Raw genomic sequence first — 22,746 nt, forward strand, 5'->3', positions numbered from 1 at the left:
TTTTCCTAACAACAGTGCTCTAATTTACACAAGAACTAATTCGAGGCAGCCTGTGTCATGCAGGAAGTTACGCTGGGAGCCTGGGAGCCTGGCCAGCCTCCCTGCTTTATAATCTATGGAAAAAAACCTGCCTGTGCTTCCCTCCCTGCAGTCCAATTGTGTGAAAGGTCTGGCCTGCCCCACTGGAGGCGGTTTGGGAGGCGTGTTACTCAGGCTGGCGTGGGCAGCAGGCAGCCGTGCCCTGCCTGTGTCCCGGGCTGCCCGAATCGCTCCAGGCAGCTGCTGGCCCTGCGCTCTGGCACCGAGGCATTTTAGCTTTATAAGGAAGCCACTCTGAGGGGATGAAGCAAAGCAGAATCCTAGAGCTGAGGCTCCATGAATGATGAGTGCCAAGGATCTGACACATACAGTGTTCTGCCTTCCTTTCCAACCAAAGCAAGGACATGAGACAGAGCAGGGAACAGCCATCCCCATGGTTCTCAGCACGCCACAGGAATAGCCCTGCAGGCTCCGATTCCCCGGCTGCCAGGCTTGGTTTTGCACAAACCACTCACACTGGAACCAGTAACTTGCCTCCACACCAGTTCCCTGCTGTAGTCAGTGGCATCCTAGAGAGCCAGGACCTCCACATTCATTAGGAGCAAAAAGCAATTGCACCAGTCTGGCTGGGATGCTGTCACTGCAGACAGACTCATTTGTAGTGGAGCAGCTTTGCTATTGTATAAGCTGTTTGTGCTTCCAGCTCAACTTTCTACTTCCCAGCTCAGTACTTTTCAAGGGCCAGCATGTCAAAATGGGTCAATAACTGCCCTAGTCACAGCTTTGTGGACGGTTTTGTTTTGGGAGAACAGCTCACAGCCTCCACAAATAAGCTGGATCTGATTAGCTCACAGGCAAGCAGTGCAGGAGCAGCTGCAGGCTGTATCTGCTGAGTGGAGATTTCCTCACCCGAAGATTGCTGACAGATGCTATTGAGTAAAACACACTGCTGGCTTTCAACACAAGTCAGAAGGAAGTCCATGCAAGAGCAACCATGGGCAGGACATTTGTCCTTTAGGATAGTGCTGTATGTACTGACAGGCTCCACGGGCATGTGTCCCCACCCTTTTGTCTCACGGGAATCTCTCATTAGGCAGATTATGTTACAGCTCAAGGGCATAAAGTAGAACAGGGATGGCTTCACAGTGCTCAGTTCCTAAGAGAAATGGGCCAGACTTCACAACCTGGCCCATGCAGAAGTGTCACAGTCCTGCTCACATTGAAGTACCTTTCTGAAGTGATAAATTACTCCTGAAGCAGCTAATACACTTTATAGAAAACAGAAGCAGAGAAGCACAGAAGTGAAATCAGATCCAGCTGGGATTTGCTGCAGCATCAGAATACAAAAGCTCTGTGCTTCTGTTCCTCAAGTGCCGTCTTCTTGCTGTGGGCCTTGAAATAGTCCTTCCCAGTATTTTGCTTTCTGGAGTAGAGCCATAATTGGTTTTTGATGCACAAGATGTTTGCTGCTTATGTCTGTACCCTGCTGACTCACTCTGCTACACCCCTTTACACACAGACCTGCAGCTCCAGCAGTTGGCCTCCAACATTTTCAGTGTGATTTAGACTGGTGCTGCTCTGTAGCCTTACCCAAAGGGAAATAAGAGTCCTTATGAGCCAAGAGATGGACACAGTGTCTTACAGCGAGCATAACAAGGTCTTTATTAAACAAGACCAAGTAAAGAAAGAACATACCAAGTGAACAAGCAGAAACAAGGAGCTCTGTGCAGCTCTTCAGGTTCTCTGTCAGGAAAAGGTAGTGATCCTCCAGAACAGACCTGGAGAAGATGGCATCCATACCAGAAGCAAAGTCCTCTGCTCTGGCTGAACAGAGAAGTACTTGTGTCCAGGAGACATGGCCAGCAGCAGCTCCACACAAGCCACCCAGCACTAAATAAAATACAGGGAAGGGCCTTATAAACCCTGTCTTCCCAAATATGGTGTGTGGATATATGTGAAGTGACTTGGAAGTCCTAGAAGGAATCCAGGTGGGGTGCCTGCAGCAGTAACAAATGTTGCTGTTCCCCGGGTCTGGTTCACCTCAGTTCATCTCTGATACGGATGCATTGAGGCAGATTTTATATTTGTTTTTATGCCGCTCGGCATTTTTCCTGCAGACAGAAAAGAGAAAAAGCAGTGCAAAATCAGTAATATGAGAGGACATTTGCTCAGGAGCACACAAGACTCACAACTACCTTGTCTGGGCTTTTCCAGTTCTACGCCAGGCTCATTTGCTACAGAACCTTTCAGCTTCTGACCTACATGATCAATCTCTTCCACAAATTGGCATCTTTCTCTACTGACAAATCTCCTTGACAATTCCTGTGTCCTCCTGCTATCCCCTTCAATTCTATTATTTTTTCATCCTCAGGAAGCCTTTCCCTTTGTCAGGAGGGTCCTGCAAGAGTGTTGGACTTAGTCTCACAGAAGTTGCTGGCAGCAGCACACACAGAAGACCCCAGACTGTGTCCACTTCCATTTCAGAGTCTCAGTAGCCCCTTCCCTGCAGCATTATTTATAGTCAGGGTGTATATATAAATTGCTAAGCCTCTCTCAGATTTCGTAACTTCTTGTAACCACATCCACCTCTTGGGCATTATTACTCTCTGCTGATAGCAATCTCACATGGGAGTGTGTTCAAAGACATCTTACTAGCAGCTTACACTAAGTGTAGAGTGTTAGACAAAACTGAGATGATCTGAAAAATAAATAGTGATTAAAGAGCAGCACAGAGAGATATTAAAAAAACACTCCTTCAGTGTCTTCAAATTGAACCAGAAAAAAAAGGGTAATTTCTGAAAGTTAAAGTTATAGTGCAGCAGGATGAGAAAAGATTTGATAAGCAAAAGCCTAAACCAATAAAGATAATTAAACTTTCTCAAACATATCCATAGTGGGTCACTCCCAGCAATGAATGGACAGGTAACTGATAGAGATCTAACAGTTACTGATAGATACTAAAAATCAAAGACAAATACTGTTAGATATCACTCCAAAAGCATCAGTGAACCAAACTGTATGGTTCACCCACATCTGAGACACTGTGAGTGGCTGTGGTCTTCCCAGTCTTGAGAACAACCAGAAAAAGTGCATGTAAGAGTGAAAAAGAAGATCCAAGTTATAATTTTCACACAAAGTCATATTAAGGAGAATAGGACTTAGCAAAGGGAAAACCACCTGAAAATAGATAAAGGAAGGAGACATGACAGATTTCCAAAACATGAAAACTAGTATGGAGGAGGTAACTGAGGAATGGTTATTCACCATTTCTCACAACATGGGTAAAAAAAGAAAAATGCAATAAAATTATCAAGCAAAATATTCAAACATCAAAAAGATTTGAAGCAAAATGTGATAAAGCTGTGGGACATACTGCCATGGGTGTTGTAGAAGTCAAAACTGTAATTCAAACAGGAACTGCAAAAATTAATGGCTCCTGGACCCAATGGTATCAAACCAAACTCTGGCTTAAAATCCCTAATAGGCAACTGTGGTAAAGATGTACTTTGTTCTTGTATTCTTTCAGGCTCAGCTGTGGACACTATCAAAAGCAGAATAGTGCCCTTATCAAGAGGTACTTTCCCTATCACGCAGGCTGGACAAGTGCTCTCGTTATCGGTGCACTCTCTGCTAGGCCTACAGAAGTGACTGCCTCCCCAGCCTGGATACAGTATCTCTGGGTATTCAGGAGGAATCACAGGAGGTCTTCTTTGTTACCAAATTACAGTGGAAATTACTTTCTAACTCTTACATAAATACATATTTAACTCAGGATCAATACTGTTGCTCAAGTACACATGTGAACAACAATCATTATATACAGACAAGAAAACATCAATTAGGATATAGGATATCCTAAACTGCAATTAACATAAACATTCTGACAATACAGGGTTAGCCTGCAGGTCCCCCAGGCCAACCCCATTCCTGACAGCAGAGGATTTTAAAGTAGGAATACCAGAATAGGGCAAGCCTGCAGTGATTTCTATGCAGAATACCTATTCTGCTTCTATCATATTGTGCCTCAGGGTCAAGGAATCAGAGTTGGTATCCTCAGGATTAGATATTGACTAATTTTTCATCCAGAAGTCTATTTACTTACTTCTTTTTGCATCTCATATAAACATTATCTGCCTATCACACACTAGGCAATGTGCTCTACAGTGTAATTATTTAGCATTCAGAAAAGTATCTCCCTTTCATTCTAAATCTACAAGCCCACATTTTGATTGGTGCAGTTTCACCAATCCTTCTGTATCATGGGAGGCAAATGAGGCCTCCTGCAAATGAGGCAAATCATTCCTCATTTGCCTGCTGTATATAATTTGGGATTTTATATGCTTCCAGTTTCCTCTCCCTAGCCCAAAGCTATGCCCACTAGCACAGGAGATATCAGAACTGCCCATAATATTGCAGATGTGGGTACCCAATGGATTTACAGAATAGCCTAAAGATATTCTGTTTCCCTCTTCCTTTTCTAGACATTCCTAGCATTTGGCTTGCATTTCTGCCCCAGCTGAATACACAATTATTGTCTTTACAGAACTCTTCTATCATAGATGTATTTCACAAATACAAGTAACTAGGTTAGAGTCCAGGTGCTGGATGTGTAGTCAAATTTCTATGCCTATGTATTTCACTTTATATTCAATGCAAATGTCATCTACTGCTGTTAAGCAAAGTCACTTTGTATAGGAAATCCTTCTACCTTTTTACAGAAAACTTTCTTTTCTTACCTTAAATAACTCATTACCATCAAACTTTTCCACTTTATTACCTACCCCAACTTAAATTTCACAGGAAAACCACCAGTATCCCTGAAAACTACACTTACACTGTGATCTCTCTCCATATTGAGAGAGATCTCCATGATCCTACGTTCACTAAGTCTATTATTAAAACAGTATTGCAGTGGGAGTTAAGGAGCTGAAGCTGGTTGGCTGAGATCCACCTCACCCTCTGAGCCAATTTTAAACAGGTATTACTCCTCTATTATAACCTGACTCATATCATTAAGGCCCAAAAGGAACCTCATACTTAGTCACATCTAAAAGGTGACTGGGGAGGAATCTCCACATCTGCATTTGTCTTTCCTGGTCCCTGGGTTTCAACTGATCTCAGATATGGAACTTTACCTGGCTGCCCTGCTGGTGCCATCTGCACTCCTGCCAGCATTGGCTGCTGCTGAGCTGGTGCACCTGTCATTGGCACCTGCTGCATGCCAGAAGCACCTGCAATGATGGCACCAGCTCCTGGCTGGCCTGACTGGACAGATGCCCCAGAGCCCGGGGGTCTGCGGTTTGACAGCCCCTTCCCAAAGGCCACAGCTGCTACCAGGGCATTGGTGTCTGCAGGGTTGAAGGTCTGCTTGTTCTGTCGTAAACCTGTAAAAAAATGAAGGTAGTTTGGAAGTTATTTTTAGACTTGGCAATCAGGTCTAAGAAGTAGCATAGCTGGTCCTGAATTTACTTTTCTGCTACTTTAGTGCGTGCAATAAGAGATGAGTTTCTTACAGGCTGTCCTACAGGAGTCTCAGCAAGGTCAAGGAAGCTGCAAAATCAATGGACACTGGTGATCCAAGAGCTTTTTCACTGAGAGCAGGGCATAATCTACTCGTGCAAGGAGGATAGAGTGAACTAACTCCTCCATGCCCATAAGAAGCTGCCACTAAAGGCTATTGCATGCTGAATCCTATGGCAGGTAACACTGTGATTCAGACAAACAATAGCAACATCCCCTTTTGGAAGCTCATAAGCAAGGTCGTGTCTGCAAGTCTTTTTGCCACACACGTGCCCAGTTACACTGTTATTCCCAGACAGCAGACAGAATCTGTGCTCAGGTCCTGTGTCAAAGATGAGAGTAAAAACAATGCCACTGCCTTTATGGGTAGTGTGTGGCACTCCCAGGAATAGTGAACACCACAACCAGAAAAGGTTGGCCATGAGCCTGAAGCACCTATTATCTAGACAGGATCACACAAAAGCCTGCCAACATGGGGACTCCTTCAGAACATAGCTAAAGGGTTTCTCATTCACTACTGCTGCATTTTCACAGCTATTTTTATTAATTAAAGTTGATTGGGAAATTTTCTTGGCAGATACTTATCACTTCCTCAAAGGTGGATGTGTCAAAGGGCTGGGGTGACCTTCACATTGCACCCACACGCTCCCTTCTCAAATTAGGGGGCTCCAGGACAGCCAATCTTGCATCTTCTGGAATGTTTTCATTTGTGCTGCTCAACTGTGTTTCCCATATTTCAGTCTCTCAATATACCTATTTTCCCCCTCTAATCTCTCAAATTTGCTGCTTAGACCCCATACCCCACTCCCACCTCAGTGACATACCTCCACTTTCAGATTCACGCTCCTCCTTACTGATTTTCTCCAGCAAATTTGAGCACATTTTGTTCAGACTTTGGATCTGTTTCTGCAAAATGAAAACTGTCAGAAAATGCCAGGATACCTCCAATTCAGTACAAATCAGCAAGATAAATGAACAAGCTTTCCCTTCCCCGGATCCATGTAACCAAATATAAGTGTTTTGATAGCTGAGCTTAGAGTGCTAATGCAGGAGGGCACTGCGGAGTTGGGACAGCCTTTCACCTCAGACTGGTTGGAGGGCACCTCCTGTGAACAGCCAGAGAGCTACGTTGTGAAACTGTGGATGAAACCAAACCTCAGCTATGGTTAGCAGGAGAAATCTCAGACAGGAAAGGACACAGATGAAAAAGAAAACTGTCAAATGGAAGGGTGAAGGAAGCAGTTAAAAGGCATCTCATGCCCTAGGGGTAAGAGGCAGAAGTATCAAACCCTTCTTTACCTACCTGAGCTGCATCAGGGCTGATTCGAGCTGCATCTGTGATCAGCTGCTTCTCCTGCTCCTCCACCTCAGGGTCGGGCTTAGTTCGAAGGTGGTCGGGCACCACTTCATGGCTGAACACTGGCACACGCCCCTCTGTCTGCCTCTGCAATGGGGCACAAGCCTCACTCAGAGCCTCTCCCTCCAGCCCAGCACCAGGCAGCTCCAGACCAGGGCACAGGCCATGGTGCTGGACAAGGCTACAGGGAAAACCTTGATCTGGGGAGCCTTAGGAAGTTTCAACAACTTGTCTAGGAATTTGCACTGTGCCTGTTTAGTAACAACAACGTATTTATTAACAGCAACACCTCCTGTAAAGTGTATCCAGTGCAAGTGTTTGTAGGTGAAAACTCCACAGCAAAGCAGCTCTCAGACAGAAGTACTTCCTGCCCTTTCTGATACTCAGGGGACATGCTTACCATGATCTCCTCATCGCGGTCTGGAGACAGCACCAGTGGGATGATCACCTGGTTCCGCAGCAGCGGCGTCTTCTCGTGCTTTAGGACTTTATTCAAGGTGTTCAGCTGTCCTGAGAGCAATGCAAAGCTGTCCAAAACTGAAGGCCTGGAAAAGCAAATAAAGAAGATAAAACATGGAAAGGGCATGCCACATAGGGCTTTTCTGTCTTCTTCACTCAAGTGGCTGAGGAGCAAGGAAAAAACACTATTAGTCCTCAAATCAGTCTGCTCCAGACAGTAAGCAGTAAAACCTAAGCTGAACATGCAGGTGTGGACAAACCCCAGTCCTAACTGGAAAAGGCTCAAATGGAGCAAATACCTCAGGGACATTACAAGCAGTACCACTGAAAGTAGCAGTTGTGTGGGATTTCAGTAACACACAGAGAAGCACTTCTTTCCTTTCACCACCTCTCCCAGTGGAACTCTGGAGCAAGGTCTAAGAAACAATTTCATTCTGAAGCAGTACAGCCAGGGCAGAAGACATTTGTAGCTTGGTTATCCAGACTAAGAAACAATGAAGCTAAACAACTGATAATCTTTTCAAGGAGGTTCTCTCCAGCTTAGTCTCTGTGCTGGATTCATCAGCTCTCCTGCCTTGTGCAACATGAACTATAAACGTTAACTTGTCTGGGAAGCTTTGCTGCAGTGGCAGACACTAAGATTGCCATATAGTTTATTAAGCTGCATCTATAACATCTTTATGTTCCATATTCTCCAGGAAGAGAACGCCATCTTGCAAGGCTCTCAAACTGCAGCAAAGCAGAATCAGCAAAACACAAAAGCTCAGTTTATATCAGAGCCACAAAAAGCCAGAAAAGGTAAAGAAATGCAGAAAGAACCATTCCTCGTTTTATATAATTAATATATGTGGGTCTCTAAGGTCTTTCATCTGAGAACTTCTACTCACTGCAGATGCAAATCTAGTTCCCATCAAATGTCTGGATTAAAATGTGTTAGTGTGACTCTAATTACAGCATGAAGCCAATGGTTTTCAACTGGTTTTCTTGTGGAAGATCTGTAATGGTTCCTCCAGCACAAATGTAAAAAGAAAATTGAAACCTATGGACAAGAAGCTAATGTTTTTTAATTAATCCTTTGAGCCAAGTCTGAAGAGCTCTGGCAGTGATCAACAGTGAGACACTTTACCATGTGAGTCGATCATACTCGTTCTCCAGCTTGTAGATAAAACTGACCAAGGAGTTCTTCAGGTCGGCCACCTGACTGATGAGTGCCTCCAGGGTCAGCTCCAGCTGCTTCTCCTCTCTCTAAAAAAAGGCAAGGCAGACAAGGGAAGAGAACAAAGAAGTTGTGAATCCACACCCATGCATCCATGATCCAATCTTCCTACAGGCAGCCTCCTTTTCAGAGAAAGCAGAGGCATTGGAGATAAAAATCCCATTATTTCACACTGATCCCTTTCCCTTAGGTCAGGCTACTTAGGCAAGAGACTTGTGCCTGAGACAAAGGCTTGGCCAGCTGTCCTGCTAAAGATCTGGATGAGTGTCTGAAAACACAATCATTTACACCTGCTTTTCACCACATCAGGCAAAGTCATCAAAACTAGCTCACGACACCTTTGTAAGCTACTTAAGCTAACCCAGATCAAAGTAAGCTTTCCCTCAGCCTTTTCTGAAGCAGCTGTGGGTGCTGTGATGTCTTAATCCAAAACAGTCTTTGTAAAATGACTACCCAGACCGTGGACTACTGAAAACTCCAGTTTGTGTAATTCTTTACTTTCTTTCTGCCCATGTGACACCTGCAGCTGCCAAGGAAACTGGCAGCTCCTCCTGGCACTGCCCTGCCGTGACACAGACTGGCACTGTACCCACACACACCCCTCACCTCCTGCCTTTTGCTGGGATTATATTGCTTAAGAAATCTTCCCCACTGACATCCCCTTCCGGGTGAGGGAGGATGGTGACAGACAAAGTGTCAAGACTGGGGATGTGCTGCTGAAGACATCAAGGCATGTCCTTGACTCTTGCAAAATCCCTCTAAACTCATATCTACTCTAACTTACTCATGCGACAGTGTTGTGCAAAATATAATTAAAGTCCCAGCCCTAAGGAACTGCTCGTGTAAATTGAGAACTGTACAATAATCCAAGAGGAAGGTGGGACAAAGCAATCAAATAATAGAAAGGGAATACCGATTGGAGAAGCAGATAGAGTGACTCACATCGTTGGCATGCTTGCTATTGGGTTTGTTGTTGCTCTGTTCAAATACACTGGCCCAGGGTAAGCTTCATGGAGAGAGCACCTTCCATGTCCATGAGAACACAACATTATTCTATTTTATTTGTACTCTGACAAGTCGGTAATCACTGATGGGACTCCACTTCACTTTAACCACCTTAAAACAAACAGCTGAATAAACCTTATTAAAATGTGATCCCCAGTCCATGGAGTGGACTCACGAACAGATTGCTGCTGGCTGTTCCACCTAGAGATAAAAGCACTCTCCTTCATCTTGCGACGGGACTAGTCAGTTCCTGTCCAATTAAGAAATGTGCCTGCAACAGTTTGTGTGCCTGTGTTTGTGCAAGGAGGTTAACTACTGCCTGTGTTACAGGCCGGGCTGGCAGCCAGTGTTTTACTGCAGAGGTGCCAGGCTGGGCACCCATGGCCATTGCCCTGGCCCCCTGCCCGTGCTGATCCAAGAAGGCCTCAGGAGGATGAATGAAACCCCATTGCTCAAGGAGCACTCTCACGGCAGCAGGGCACTCCAAGCCTCCCTCCCCAGGCTCCTCCCAAAGCCATCAGGAGCTGGAGGCAGATGCAAGCTGTGCAAGGAGCAGCCTGTGAGACTGACCAGCGATTCCAAGGAATGCTGTGCCTCCCTAAGAGGACACTTTGAGGAGTTTGTTAGCAATGCTACATTGGCCCGAGGTAGTAAAGGTAGAGCTTCTGGTAGGGGCTCTGAAGGACCTCCTGATATGGAGCAACTGAGAGGTAAAGGTGAAATACAGAGTAGGTAAAGGTAAAACAATGCAGGCAGCGAAACAAAGGAGAAAAAAAAATCCTGGCTGGCAAAACAAAGGGGAAAAAAACCCCATGAGTTTCTGTACACAATGACATTATCTGAGCTGATAACGTTTTAACTCTATAAGATCTCAGGATTATCTGAGGGTAACCCATGAAAACATCTGCCCAATCCTGGAAAGGCAGTCAAGGAAGTAAAGGCGACCACAGGAGTTACTAGGAAAGCAACAGAAACTAAGCATAATTATGTCACCACATAAATACATCCCGCCTTTACATCTCGAATACTACATGTCACTCTGTTCTCCCAGCTGCAAAGGAACAGAGTAGGAATATGTACTGATAAAGGGAACGAGGATGATGAATAGTCGTAGTTCCAAAAAAAAAAAAAAAAAAAACCAAAACCAAAACAACCACAAACCAAACCAAAACTTTAAAAAAGCAAACAGTGAAAAAGTAGCAAAAAGCCTGGTATGACTAAGTGGCTGAAACAAGGAGAGACAATGTAACAAGCCCTATAAACGAGGAATAGAGGGACAAGCTGTTTTCTCTTTCTTTGCCAGCGGGACAACCAGAACATCTGTCTGAGGCCAGACAGCTGCTCTTTCAAACAAACCAAAGGAGGTGTATCTTGTCCTGTCAACCTGCCCTCAATGCTCTTTTCTTTGGACAACACGGATGCCACAAATTCACAGCACTTCATAATTCGGTTCTTTTCCCATTCACAGCGTTTCATTCAAGCGGGACCGGGGCGCTCAGCCGCACACACGCTCAACCCACGGCCATGCAGCAGCAAGGGGCTGTGCACAGCAGAGCACCGCACCGGCTGCTCGGGGACGCGCTCGCGGCAGCCCCGGGTGCGCCCGGCCCGGCCCGGCCCGGCCCGGCCCCGCTCCCCCGGCCCTCACCTGCATGGCGGCGATAGCAGCGGCGGCGGCGATGGCGGCGGCGGTCCCGCCCCGTTGTCCCGGGAGAGCCGCACTTCCGGGGCGGGGCCGCGCGGACATGGCGGCGGCCGAGCGGCCCGACGGGGAGGTGGGTGCGGGCCGGGAGCGGGGCTGGGGGAGCCGAGCCGAGCCGAGCCGAGCCGAGCCGAGCCGAGCCGAGCCGAGCCGAGCGCGCAGGGGACACGGCCGCCATGGGGAGCAGTGGGGCCGGCGGCGCGGGGCCGGAGCAGCCCGGGGTGAGCGGCGGCGCGGGCGCTGTCCGTGGCTGCTCCGGGGCTGACCTGGGCCGCTGTGCTCCCGCCGCAGGTGGAGGAGGCCGGGCACGTGTTCCTCCTGATGAAGAAGGACTATCGCATCTCCCGCAACGTGCGGCTCGCCTGGGTGCTCAGCCGCCTGCACCAGGTGATCCGGGCCGTGCCCGAGCCCGAGCTGGTGAGTTGGTGCTCAGGGCTGCGCGGTGTCACCGCCGCTGGTGCTGCACCACCCGGCAGCACCTGCACCCTGCAGGGCACTCGAGCCCGTTTCGTTTCACGGAGTCTTCCTTTGGTGTGGCTTGATGTTCTGTCATGTTCCGTTTGCTTGTTCTGGCAGGTAAATTCAGAAAATGAGCTTGATGTTCTCAGCATCCTGCCTAACGGGTGGCAGCCAGACGAGCCGGTCCAGCCCAGGCCCTACCTCCTCGTCCCCTCCACACGGGTCACCTTCCTGGCCCGCCAGTACCGATTTGTGATAGAGCTCGATCTGAGCCCTTCCACGGGCATTGTGGTAAGAGCAGAAACTGCCTCTGTCTGGGGTGTTCTGCATTAAAACAGAAACCCATTTCTGTTTGCTGAGAAAAGGTTTATTGCTCTCAGTGTCAGCCTGAACTTTTGCAGAAGTCTTGCTTTTCCTGGGAGGGAGCCATGCTGTGCCTTTGGCTGGGAACTTAATGGCAAGTCCTGTTTCTCCATTGGATGCATAATGTGTGACTGCTGTTTACAGGAGTTGTCACTTTAATCCAGCTGCCATTGCAGAAGGATGTTTGTGGTTGGCTCTGCTCTGTGGGACAACCACTAGTGAGACTGAAGGTCCTAGGAGATGAAAAAAGCTGTTCCCTTTCTCTGTTTCTGTAGGATGACTCAACGGGGGAGATAATTTTTGATGAAGTTTTTCATGCCCTTTCCCGATGCTTGGTGGGATTGTTGAGACCCTTTCGTATCCCCGGTTCAGACATTATCTACCAGCCAGAAATCTTTGTCACCATCCAGGTGTATTCCTCCATCATTGGCCTGCAGTCCCACCAGGTAAAGTTCAGGCTCTGCCTTGGCACAGCGTGAGCAGCTCGCTGTGCTCTGCAGGTGTCCTGTGAGCACAAGGGAAATGGGGCAGGTGGCAGCTGGGCTCTGCTGCATGCTTGTCTCACTAAAACATGTGGCCTGGCACGATGCAGTGTGTGTGAGCAACTTCTCCTTCCTGGGCAAGAAGCAGAGGTTTCTCTGGACAATGCTGCCCTCAGGCATGATCTTAAAATTGGGCCACAGGGAACATTTGCCTCATGTCGAATGTGTGCTTATTGTTGTTGTTCTTGTTTTGTTGTTTGGGGGTTGTTTTTGTTTTTAATTTCTGTTGAGTAATTCTTTTTGCCTGTTTTAATTAGCTTGAAGCATTCAAGAAGAGCTTGTATGACCAAAACCTTGTCTCCCTATTCCAGCTCTGTAGCAGTGGTTAATTCAGAGATAATTGCCTCTTCCTACAAACCTTGGTTTTTTTGCACTGCTCTGAATATGCTTCTTTTTGCTGAGGGGAGCAGCCAACCCAACCCCAGTATTGAGATTTATCAGTGAGATTTTACTTGTGTCAGGTCTGTTTAATAAATTTGAGTCTGGTTTATGGGGCCAGTGTTGTTTTTGAAGTTCATCCTTGATCTCTTCCACCTTTCAGTATTTTCACATAACTTATGTGTTTATGGTGGTGAATTTCATCCCTTTGCTACCACACCAGGGGAAGTGTGTGGTAACAGGAGGAGCTTGTTAGTCTGTGCTTGTTCCCTGCCTCCCCTTCCCCAGCCCTCCCTGCCTAAGCCTTCTGCCAGGTTTGTGTTGTACCTGAGGAGTGTGGCCATCACTTTGGTCTGTTCTGAGGTGCTACTGGAGTAAGTGCTGCAGGAATTTTTCCATTTGCTATTGATGTTTCATCTTATCCAACAGTCCGGCAGACCATCATGCTATGCCTCAGTATTTCCCCTATTTACACTATATTGAGCATCCTGAAGTTGCTACATTTTTCTTTGGACCTCTCTAAATTCCCACTTTGTATATGAGGCCATGAACTGTGATCTCCAGGAACAACTGGATAATTCTGTTTCTTTTATGGAGGAAAAGGCGTATGTGTGTATGTATTGCTCATCCAGGAAAGACTCTCTGTGGTGATCATTTCTTTCTCCTGTGTCACTGTGAGATCTTGCCCATAAGAGGCTGAGGGATGTGGGTAACATGCAGCACCCCACCAATCTGCTGAGGTCTCTGTCTGCATGTTGTATCTTTGTGTCTGGTTGTGGACAGGGATTGCCTGTACCAGGGTGACATCTGTAAACACAGGTGTCATGCCTGTCACCCTGGGGAGTTTCTGTGCTGGCAGGCTTACTCTGTCACATCACTTGTCTTCTTGTAATGTCTGCTCTAATTTATTTCTTTTCTTTATTTTAATTTGCTGTTGCCCTTGGAAGATAATTTGATCAGTCTATAGGTAAGGTAGATTAGAACAAACAGACTTTTCTTTAGAAGCATCAGACTGCAGTTAATGTGTTTTAACAGTGATCCCACATCACCTTCTCCTAATAACTGATTATCCTGGAGAAAGCCAAATGAAGTAGAAGTTTCTTGCCCAAGAAGGAGATTCCCCAAAGTGTCACATAGGCATCTGCTGTGGGATGCACATTAATTGCCATGAAGTACCACTGCTCACAGGCAGGTGCTTTTGAGCAGGAACAGAGAGAAGTGGCCTGTCCTGTACCCATGCTTTGTCAGGGATGTGTTTGACCTTCACTGTGCAGAACTGTGTTCCTGTGTACAATCTTGGGTGCTATAAGACCTTAACTTGATGCCTGACGTGTGTCCTTGGGCCAGGTACTGTTCCAGGGCTGTCAGCTGGACGAGACGAAGCGTGAGGCCTTTCTGCACCAAGTTTACACACAGCTCTGTGCCTTTGAAAACAAAGTGGCAGAGATGCTTCAGCAACAGTATGAGCCCAAACCACAGGTAAGGAGGGCAGGGATAGCTGGGCTCTCTCGGCTTCCTGGAGATGTGCACTCTGAAACCCCTCTCAGGTGGGGTGGCAAGAGGAAAAGCAGCATAGGTGTACAGAAGGAAAAGCTAAGGACTTGGTGAGATAATGTTGTGGGATCCAGCAATGAGACATGAACACTGAGGAAGCAGAACCATTAAGTGTTTAGAAGGACTGGTGAGGATGGTTGCCTTCCCCAAAGTTCATGTGCTGTAAGACAGTCTGACTGTAGGTCATGGGAGAAGTGGTAGGATGTGCTTTCTCTCTGAAGAAGGTGGCAGGAGAGGTGATTATGTCCATGTAACTAACCTATAAATAGCAGCAAATATGCACTGTTACATTTCTTGAATGAAAATATTTCTTTGTTACCATGAAAACTGGCCATGAAGCTGAATAAACAGCCAGTTTTTTCAAGTTCTCCTTGAAATCTGTGACAGATGTTGCTTAGTAGCCATGGATATATCAGCAAATTAATGATAGAGTCCTAGTATGGTGTGGGTTGGAAGGGACATTTAAAGATCACCTCCCCTGACCTGCTGGCCATGCTGCTTTTGATCTTGTTGCAGTCAAAGTCATTGCTGGTCTGGCTGAGGTTATTTGGTCCTTAGTCAACATTAGTTATTAGAGTTCAGGCAAAAAGGAAAAGAAAAAAGGCCCAGAATCAGATGACCAAGAGGCTGTTGGTGATGTATTGCAGTTGCATATCTGAAGTGCTTGGAATCTCATATTCTAGCTGCAATTTATATGTTTCAATGCTAAAACTGCTGGCCCTGAAACAGAAAGTAGATTGCCGGAAGTAAATAACTCAGCTGGTGAGTCCAGATGGTGTTTTTGCAGTGCTTTGTATGCATTCCTGCTTGATGCCATATTTCTCTCATGGTAAACTACCCTGTAACTTCTTCCATGCAAATGGGGGAGAGAGACGCTCTTGCAGGCCAGAGGGACTGGTGAGTCCTGCCACAGGCTGTGGGGTGGAGGTGGGAGGCCCCAGGGGAAGGGCAGGGACTGAAACTTTTTTCACTTTTGAAGTTGCACTTGCTGTATCATTGTTAACAAGTATCTGAGTTTAAGGCATCTGGCAAGTTAAAGTGATGGACAGTCAATATTTTTTGCTCACAGGCACAAGCTGCTCCCATTTGTGCATAGCAAAAGTTTAGTTCAAGTTTTATTTTCCCAGCTCCAATCATCTGTAGCTTTGTAGAGGGGTGGGGGTCTCAGCCATTCTGTGCATTAGCAGTAAAAACAAAGCCATGTTTTATTACAGGGTTGATGCCAAAGCCTTGTGGGGATTAAGGGACTATGAATACAGTAGGTTTCTCACTGGTGTAATTATACAAATTTCAGGCTTTGCCTAGGGGATATTTTTCATAGAAGGTGCAGAAGCTTACCTGCATTTGTTTATATCAACACTGCATAATGAGAGCCATTTGAGTTAAATGCATAGACACCAGACTTTGTCTTTAGGAGGCTCCTTGCCCCCTCTGCTGCAGAGCTTCACAACTGAGACACAGCTGCCTCTGCCTCTCCAGTGTTTCTGAACTGAATATAGTCGATTAAGTAGATGCTGAATAGCTGCAGCTTCTAAATGACAGGGGGAGAAGGAGGTATTCACATCTCTTAAACTGGGAACTGCTTTGCTCCACAGAGGAGTTTTAGTGACCCCAAAGTGACCCCAATTTCCCCTTCTATTAGAAATCAGCTTTATATAAAGCTCTGAGCCTGCTGTCCCTCCACCTTCAAGCAGCCTTGCCCAGCTGCTCTAAGGGGCCCAAGTGACCAGGAGTTTAAGAGCACCTGGAAGTTAAAGCTACAGATGAAGTCTGCTGCAGTGCTCCAGAGTACCATGGGACTGCCAGACTAAAGGTGTTTGGAAGGGCGAGGAGTTGAGCTGAAATCTGCCCCATGGGGCCTTGTGTTTTGTTTGGTTTTTTTTTTTTTTTAACTTTTCCAGGTGGATTTATCCCCCCTGAGCCAAGAGAGCCCTGGTGATGTGCAGGAGTCATCTGGGAGGAAGCCCAGTGTGTCTGTGGTCACTGCTGACGTTGGCCTGGTCAGCATGGTCCGGCAAGGGATCCTGGCCCTGCAGCTGCTGCCCTCCAACTCCAGCGCAGGTTGGCTGCGTCCTCGGGGTTAAGGTTGGCCTGGTTGTTTGTGAAGGGTTCTGTTCCTCCTGCCATAGGCTGAGGTTGATTTTATAAGGGCTGATGTGTGCATGGACCTTTTTGTTAGGGATGAAATTTCAACTGAGGCATTTACTCTGCGTTCTGGGGGCAAATTGTGGTGGTGGGAATGGGGAGGACCACACTGTGCCAAGTGCTGTGTGTCAGTGTTGGGGAGTTTGTGAGGCAGTACAGGTGTGACTGTTGCTCAGGGCAACCTGGGCTGTGAAGAGCTGTGCCCTTTCTGTGTGCTGTGCTGTACCTAATCAGGATGTTTGCCAGCTCCATAATGCTTTGGAAGCTCTAAATCACCTCAGAATTTTCCTTCTACTTTTGCCCTGCCTAAACTTTGCCTGGTGGATTTCCTGGGACAATGATAGCTGTTTGAGATGGAGGATGGCACTAAGGTGCTGCCTTGTTTCCAGGTATTATAATAATTACGGATGGTGTGACCAGTGTCCCCGATGTGGCTGTGTGTGAGACTCTACTGAACCAGCTGCGCAGTGGCACTGTGGCCTGCTCCTTTGTGCAGGTATGTCTGCTGCTGACTGCCAGTGTGGGTACCACAGGGACAGAGGTGGTGGTGGCATTCACCTCCAGAGGAGAAGTGTGGGTCCTTGACCAGCTGTCTGTTTTGTTCTCAGCACTGCTGTTCTCTCTCAGGTGTCTCCTTTATCCATCCCATAGGTGGGCGGTGTCTACTCCTATGATTGCAGCTTTGGCCACGTTCCCAATGTGGAACTGATGAAATTCATTGCCATGGCCACTTTTGGTGCTTACCTCTCCACATGCCCTGAGCTGGATCCCCTGAGCCTGGATCTGAATGTGTATCACAAGGCATTTCTGCTGTACTCCTTTCTGCGTACTGGGGAGTCCCTGAACCCAGAGTATTACTGTGGTGAGGAATGTGCATGTTCTTGCTCCAGTAGGTGGATGTCTTAGAGCACCTCTCTTTGGGGTGACTCTCCAGGCTTGGTTATGCTCATACTCTCCCTTGTCATGCCTTCTGTAGGCTGTGGGCACAATGGGTCACACAGCCTCCCCTCTGGGTTCCAGGAATTGGGTGAACCAGGGAAAACAAATGTCTTATTTTCCACCATTCCCCTAGCTCAGCAATCTGCAGTTAGGCCCACTGTGTTGGGATGTGGAGGGGGTTGGAAGCTCTTGCCCACCCTTCTGTGCACACTGGCTAGCTCTCAGGTGGGGATGTTCTGGAGAGCTTGTCCTAACAGGGCTTGCAGATGGTGGTTTGGATTGAAAAACTAGACCCCTGAGAACTGTCCCAAGTGCCTCTCCTGGTTGTTCTTATTTTGTGAGTGTTAGTGACTGAGAGTGTGCCAAGAGAGATTAGTTTAGTTACCAGTAAGACATGGAAACACCCTTTTATGTCCCAGTGATATGCTGGTGCCATCTGCTCTTTCTGTAACTTGGCAGCAGAAGCCACATTAACTGGCAAGTTTGAAGAGTGTTGGCTTGGGACTTGAAAATGTTGAATCTTAAAAAGATCAGCTGTTAGTGGTTTAAGCTCCACATCCTGATACCTTTTAAAAAGCACCTGGGAGCTCAGGATTTTCCAGGGAAATCAGTGAAGCCCCAAAGCTTGCTGTGTGACTGCTGAGACAGATGTGCAGTTTCTGCCTGTCTAGGCTGAATTTCTAATTCCAGTGTGTGCCTTGTCACAAATGCTGTCCGAGAGGAAGCAGTGCCTGACACCACACCCTGTCCCTTTCCCAGGCCTCTTGGCCACACTAATGAACCTGTTTGAGTATTGCAGAATCAGGAGTGGGTGTAGGTGGTGCCTGAAGGATGTACTGTTCCTCAGGCGAACAAGTGTTCCTGGCAGCTTATATGAAGCTCTTGGGGAGACCTGTTCCTACAGGATGGGGCTCAGGGGAGCTGCTCCCTCACAAACCCATCTCTGCCTTTTGCAGTGTCCCAGCACAGGCTGTTCAATGAGCACCTGGTGTCTGCAAGCAGCAACCCTGCTCTGGCCATGCGGAGGAAGAAGCACACGGAGAAGGAGGTGCACGCTGACCTCGTCAGCATCGTTTCGGTCCGGCTGCGCGAGGGCTACAGCATCCGGGAGGTCAACATCACCAAAGGTGACTGCTGCCCTGGGGGCTGGACACAGCTGGGACTCTGTTCTCCTGCTGAGAGGAAAGCACCGGGTCTGCCATCTCAGCAGTGGTGGTGTTGTGGAGGAAGGAGCCATTTTCCCCAAACTCTGTTTCCATGAATAATTGCCTGATGCAGGGCTGCCCACTATTGTGCAGTTATGCACTTGCGAGGCTCACCCTCTGTGGTTGTGCCTGGGGAGGGACAGCCAGTGATGCTCTGTATCTTGGAAATGATTCCCCACAAGTGCAGAGAAACTAGTGACAGAAGTGGGGTTTGCAGAGTTTTTTTCAGATTTCATCTCTAGTTCTCCTTTTTTCATCCCTTTCTGTTTTCTGCTAGATGCACTCCAAAATACTAACATGAAGCTGAGCTCTTTGGTACAACAGACTTAATGCCTCCAAACTACAGTCTTCCAAAAGAAGAAATTGGGCAAAACAAGGATATTGTTACGTGAAAATGTCAGATTAGTCAGGACCATAAGCAATTCTAGAAGACCATAAAACCTTCCAGTGATCCTGTTCTCTTACCTGACTCACTAGACATGGCACCTGGAGTGTGAGAACTAGCTGCTGACTGGGGACCTTGAGGGGTTTGATTATCCTTAGGAGTGCCAGTAAATCCTACCTAAATTTCTATCTCCAGTTGTGACTAGTGATAGTACTTTAACTTAAAGGGGAGATGAAAAAATCCAAAAGCAACCTTATTAGTACTCTAGAATGTGTTTTATATCAGACAATCAGTCTGTGATCTAACTCCAAAACCACTCTAAACTTGCCATGTGATGTTTTCTGTGAATTTACCGTGGTCTGCCTGAAAAACATATAAATCCCCTCTGCCCCTCTCTGGTTGGAAGACTGTCCCAGAGCTTCCTTGCTCTTTCTCTAGCTTCCGTTCTAAACTCCCCAAGGCCAAGCTAGACCTGTGTGACTATTATCTTTAATTAACTTTATCCTCCTTCTCTGACTTGCACGAACATATTTAACAACATCTTTCTCCTTGTAACCTTTTGGCAGGTTAATATTAAGCAAGCCAATATTTCACTTTCTTTTGTAAGGGCAGGCTGTGTTGTTTATTCAGGTTAATAGCTCTTATATTTTTTCCCTTGTTTCCTTTTCAGTTTGATCTCATATTTCTCAAAACAGTTGATAAGAGTGTAGTAAGTGTGGTTTAATCAATGCCTTGTTCAGCAGTATTAATATTTCCCTGCTTCTGAAGTAAAATGCCAAATCTGATAGATGAGGAATCACGTGGGCTTTCTCCATGACTGTATTGCAGAAATCCCTGAGTCTTTCACACACCTTTTCTTTCAGCTGATGAGTCCTTGGGGGTGTTTTTGGGTTTTGTTTGTTTAGTAGTCCCTAAATGTGCTGTCCTTCTCATGATATTACTCCTAAGTTTATCTTGCTCAGTTCACATACCCATTCTTCTGTGATGCCTGGCAATTTCAGTTTATTTGCCTTGATGCATCTTACAAACTGAATGGATCTAAACCACCTTTTTTGGGGAGAAGATTGCTAACAATAATATTAGATGGGATAATTCCTAAATTTGGTCTTACATGAATCTCTCTAGTTTCTTGTTTCAGGAATTTTCTGCTAAAAGTAATTCTAGTTTCAGGAATTTTCTGCTAAATTTTCCAGGTGAGACAGCTGTTCTGGTAACGTCTGCAGGTTGTTTTCACTAATGTAGGTGAGGCATGAGATTACTTCCCTTAAATCCAGGCAGATGAGATCCATTGCATTCTCCTTGGCTAGGAGTGTCTGTGAAACAGTGTGACAAGTCCATTCCTGTCCTCTGTGTCTTTTATTCTTCTGTGCACAAGTTCACTTACAGCTTGAACAGGGCTGGATAAAAGGCCTTTCTCTTTAATCTGGCAGCAATGCTGAAGTGCTTTTGGTGGCTGTGTAGTCCTATATAGAAATGCTGGAAGAGCATTCACCAGGTATGAATCATTCAAAAAGCAGTCAGACAAGTTCATGTTGTATCTTTTTGTATAAAGGTATAGCTACAACCTATGGGTCAGGATATTGTAAAGCAGTGAATTCCTGCACTCTGGAGGAATGGATTAGAAATATCACCACATGTTACCATGCTCCCTGCATTTTCCTCCAGATATTTGCCTGCTGGCTTTTACTCCTTGGAATGCTAAATGGATTGGTCTCCCATTTTTACAAGAGCAGATGAGCAGCTGGATCAGAGTGACCTTCTGTGGTGAATAACTATGGGCAGGTGTACAGGGAGGAGTAAGAGCAAGATAAGCACACATGATAATAACCTCCATTCTCCTTTACTTTTTTCTTCCTTTGAAGTCAGAAATAATTTATGTGTGTTTTTTAGAAGAAATTTAAAAATGAAATGTCAGAGGTTTCAAAAACATGGAGTGTATTTCTATGCAGCCTTCAAACTAGTAGCAGATAATGTTACTTAATACTTGGGAAAGGCTAAATGCTCTGGGGAGTTGGTGAAAAATTTGCTGAACTAACAGGTTAAAGTGGAGTTGAGAAATTATTCAAGACATTTAGACATTCAGCGCTGCCTTTGCTAAGGAAAAGCATGTTTGGCTAATCAGGGTTCTCTGAGCCATTCTACAGAGAAGTGTATAACAAAGAACAGTTAATTAACCTGGATTGCCAAAACTTGCCAATTAAGGGCTGTTAAGGAGCCAGCTGGCTGTGAAGCAAGAGGAAAAAAGTGTAGCTGTGGACTTTGACACTGTCAGTTTTCTCCTTCACTTTACCAAAACCAAAATAGAATAAAAAGCTAGCTTTGTGCTCAGAGTTGCCTGGAGAGGTTGTTTGTGATATTTATAAGTACTCTGGTTACCCCACTGTTTGATTTTTAAATATTTAGGTGTTTAGGAGGCAACTTGGTTATTTAGGAATGCAGAAGTGCATGTGAAGGGGAAAGGATTGGAAGGTATGGAGGAGAAAGAAGCTTTGTTGTCATGGTGTGTAATGGAGCCCAGTTCTTTTACTTTCTGGGACATTGTTGGGGGATCTCCCTCTGTAACAAAAATCCTCACGGACCATTTTGTGTTGAGGACAGCCTGGAGGACAGTTTTCAAAACATAATCTTCCTCTGTGAATCAGTCCAGCACTAAAACTGGCTGGGCGCTAGCTGAGCAGTGAGAATGGCTGTTCTCTAGTGACAGGAATCAGGAAGACAAAGTGAGCTTTCTGAAAAAATCAGAGTTGGACGTTGTGAAGGAAATCAGAGTAGAAAAAATTTTATTTGCTATTAACTCAGGAACCAGAAAGATATTGCTTTGCAGTAAAAAAAAAAAAAAACCCTAAAGATTAATCTAGATGTAACTTCAAACTAAGTAAATATTTTGCCTGTGTTTTTAGTTCTGCTTGTGTGGGATCACAGGAGTGAAGCCAGGATGACTAATGGAAACAGAAGTGGAAGTAGGAAATATTTTCATTTATGATCTAAGCAAAAATGTGGGAATTTATTTATCATGTTTGCTGCTGATGAAGTAGAAAGGCTTTATTATGAGAACCAAAAGATTGTGCAGAAAGCAGTGGATGAGCTCTAAAGCAATAAGGATGAGGTTACAGTATGAAATAAAAAGAGATGAATCCATAAATTCTTGTTTAGCCTCTCTGATAAACAAGACAATCTTCATAGGAAACAACAGATGGTGCAGTCCCGGCAAGTGCATTTGTGGTAACACAAACCATCCATTTTAGAAAGTATTACTGACTTTAAATAAAATCCTACTAATCCCCCAGATCAAGTATAGGTAAAATACAGTACACACTTTTGATCATCTTTGTTCAAGAAAGGTGAATTCTTAAGGTGCAGGAAGGTCTGGGTGTGTTAAGGGGACGGAATGTTCTGCCACAGTAACAGCTGAAACTGGGTATGGATTTCTTAGTACTGCACACTCCTTGTCAATGTTATGGAAATGAAGTTTCTCAGA

General features: G+C 45.9%; 2 protein-coding genes across 6 annotated transcripts in view; one reads left to right on the forward strand and one right to left on the reverse strand.

The window, feature by feature from the left end:
- Window positions 1-1,677: 1,677 nt before the first annotated feature.
- Window positions 1,678-11,299, reverse strand: MED8 (mediator complex subunit 8). The gene is made up of 7 exons (XM_063165901.1): window positions 11,245-11,299; window positions 8,502-8,620; window positions 7,317-7,461; window positions 6,863-7,003; window positions 6,384-6,465; window positions 5,175-5,423; window positions 1,678-2,150 (listed from the first exon to the last, which is right to left on the reverse strand). Exons 1-7 carry the CDS (start codon window positions 11,248-11,250, stop codon window positions 2,086-2,088), a joined length of 807 nt encoding a protein of 268 aa, XP_063021971.1. The 5' UTR covers window positions 11,251-11,299; the 3' UTR covers window positions 1,678-2,085.
- A 36-nt stretch (window positions 11,300-11,335) lies between these two features.
- SZT2 (SZT2 subunit of KICSTOR complex) overlaps window positions 11,336-22,746 on the forward strand; it is a 52,720-nt gene continuing 41,309 nt past the window's right edge. For all 5 annotated transcript variants that reach the window (XM_063165903.1, XM_063165904.1, XM_063165905.1 and 2 more), the window contains exons 1-9: window positions 11,336-11,371; window positions 11,590-11,715; window positions 11,875-12,048; window positions 12,396-12,566; window positions 14,388-14,519; window positions 16,496-16,655; window positions 17,129-17,235; window positions 17,391-17,601; window positions 18,635-18,805. In XM_063165903.1, coding sequence (XP_063021973.1) covers window positions 11,342-11,371; window positions 11,590-11,715; window positions 11,875-12,048; window positions 12,396-12,566; window positions 14,388-14,519; window positions 16,496-16,655; window positions 17,129-17,235; window positions 17,391-17,601; window positions 18,635-18,805 — 1,282 coding nt within the window. In that variant the 5' untranslated portion in view covers window positions 11,336-11,341. The remainder of the gene's footprint in view (window positions 11,372-11,589; window positions 11,716-11,874; window positions 12,049-12,395; window positions 12,567-14,387; window positions 14,520-16,495; window positions 16,656-17,128; window positions 17,236-17,390; window positions 17,602-18,634; window positions 18,806-22,746) is intronic.

The sequence above is a fragment of the Melospiza melodia genome, chromosome 11 (assembly GCF_035770615.1).
Source record: "Melospiza melodia melodia isolate bMelMel2 chromosome 11, bMelMel2.pri, whole genome shotgun sequence".
NCBI classification, from domain to species: domain Eukaryota; kingdom Metazoa; phylum Chordata; class Aves; order Passeriformes; family Passerellidae; genus Melospiza; species Melospiza melodia.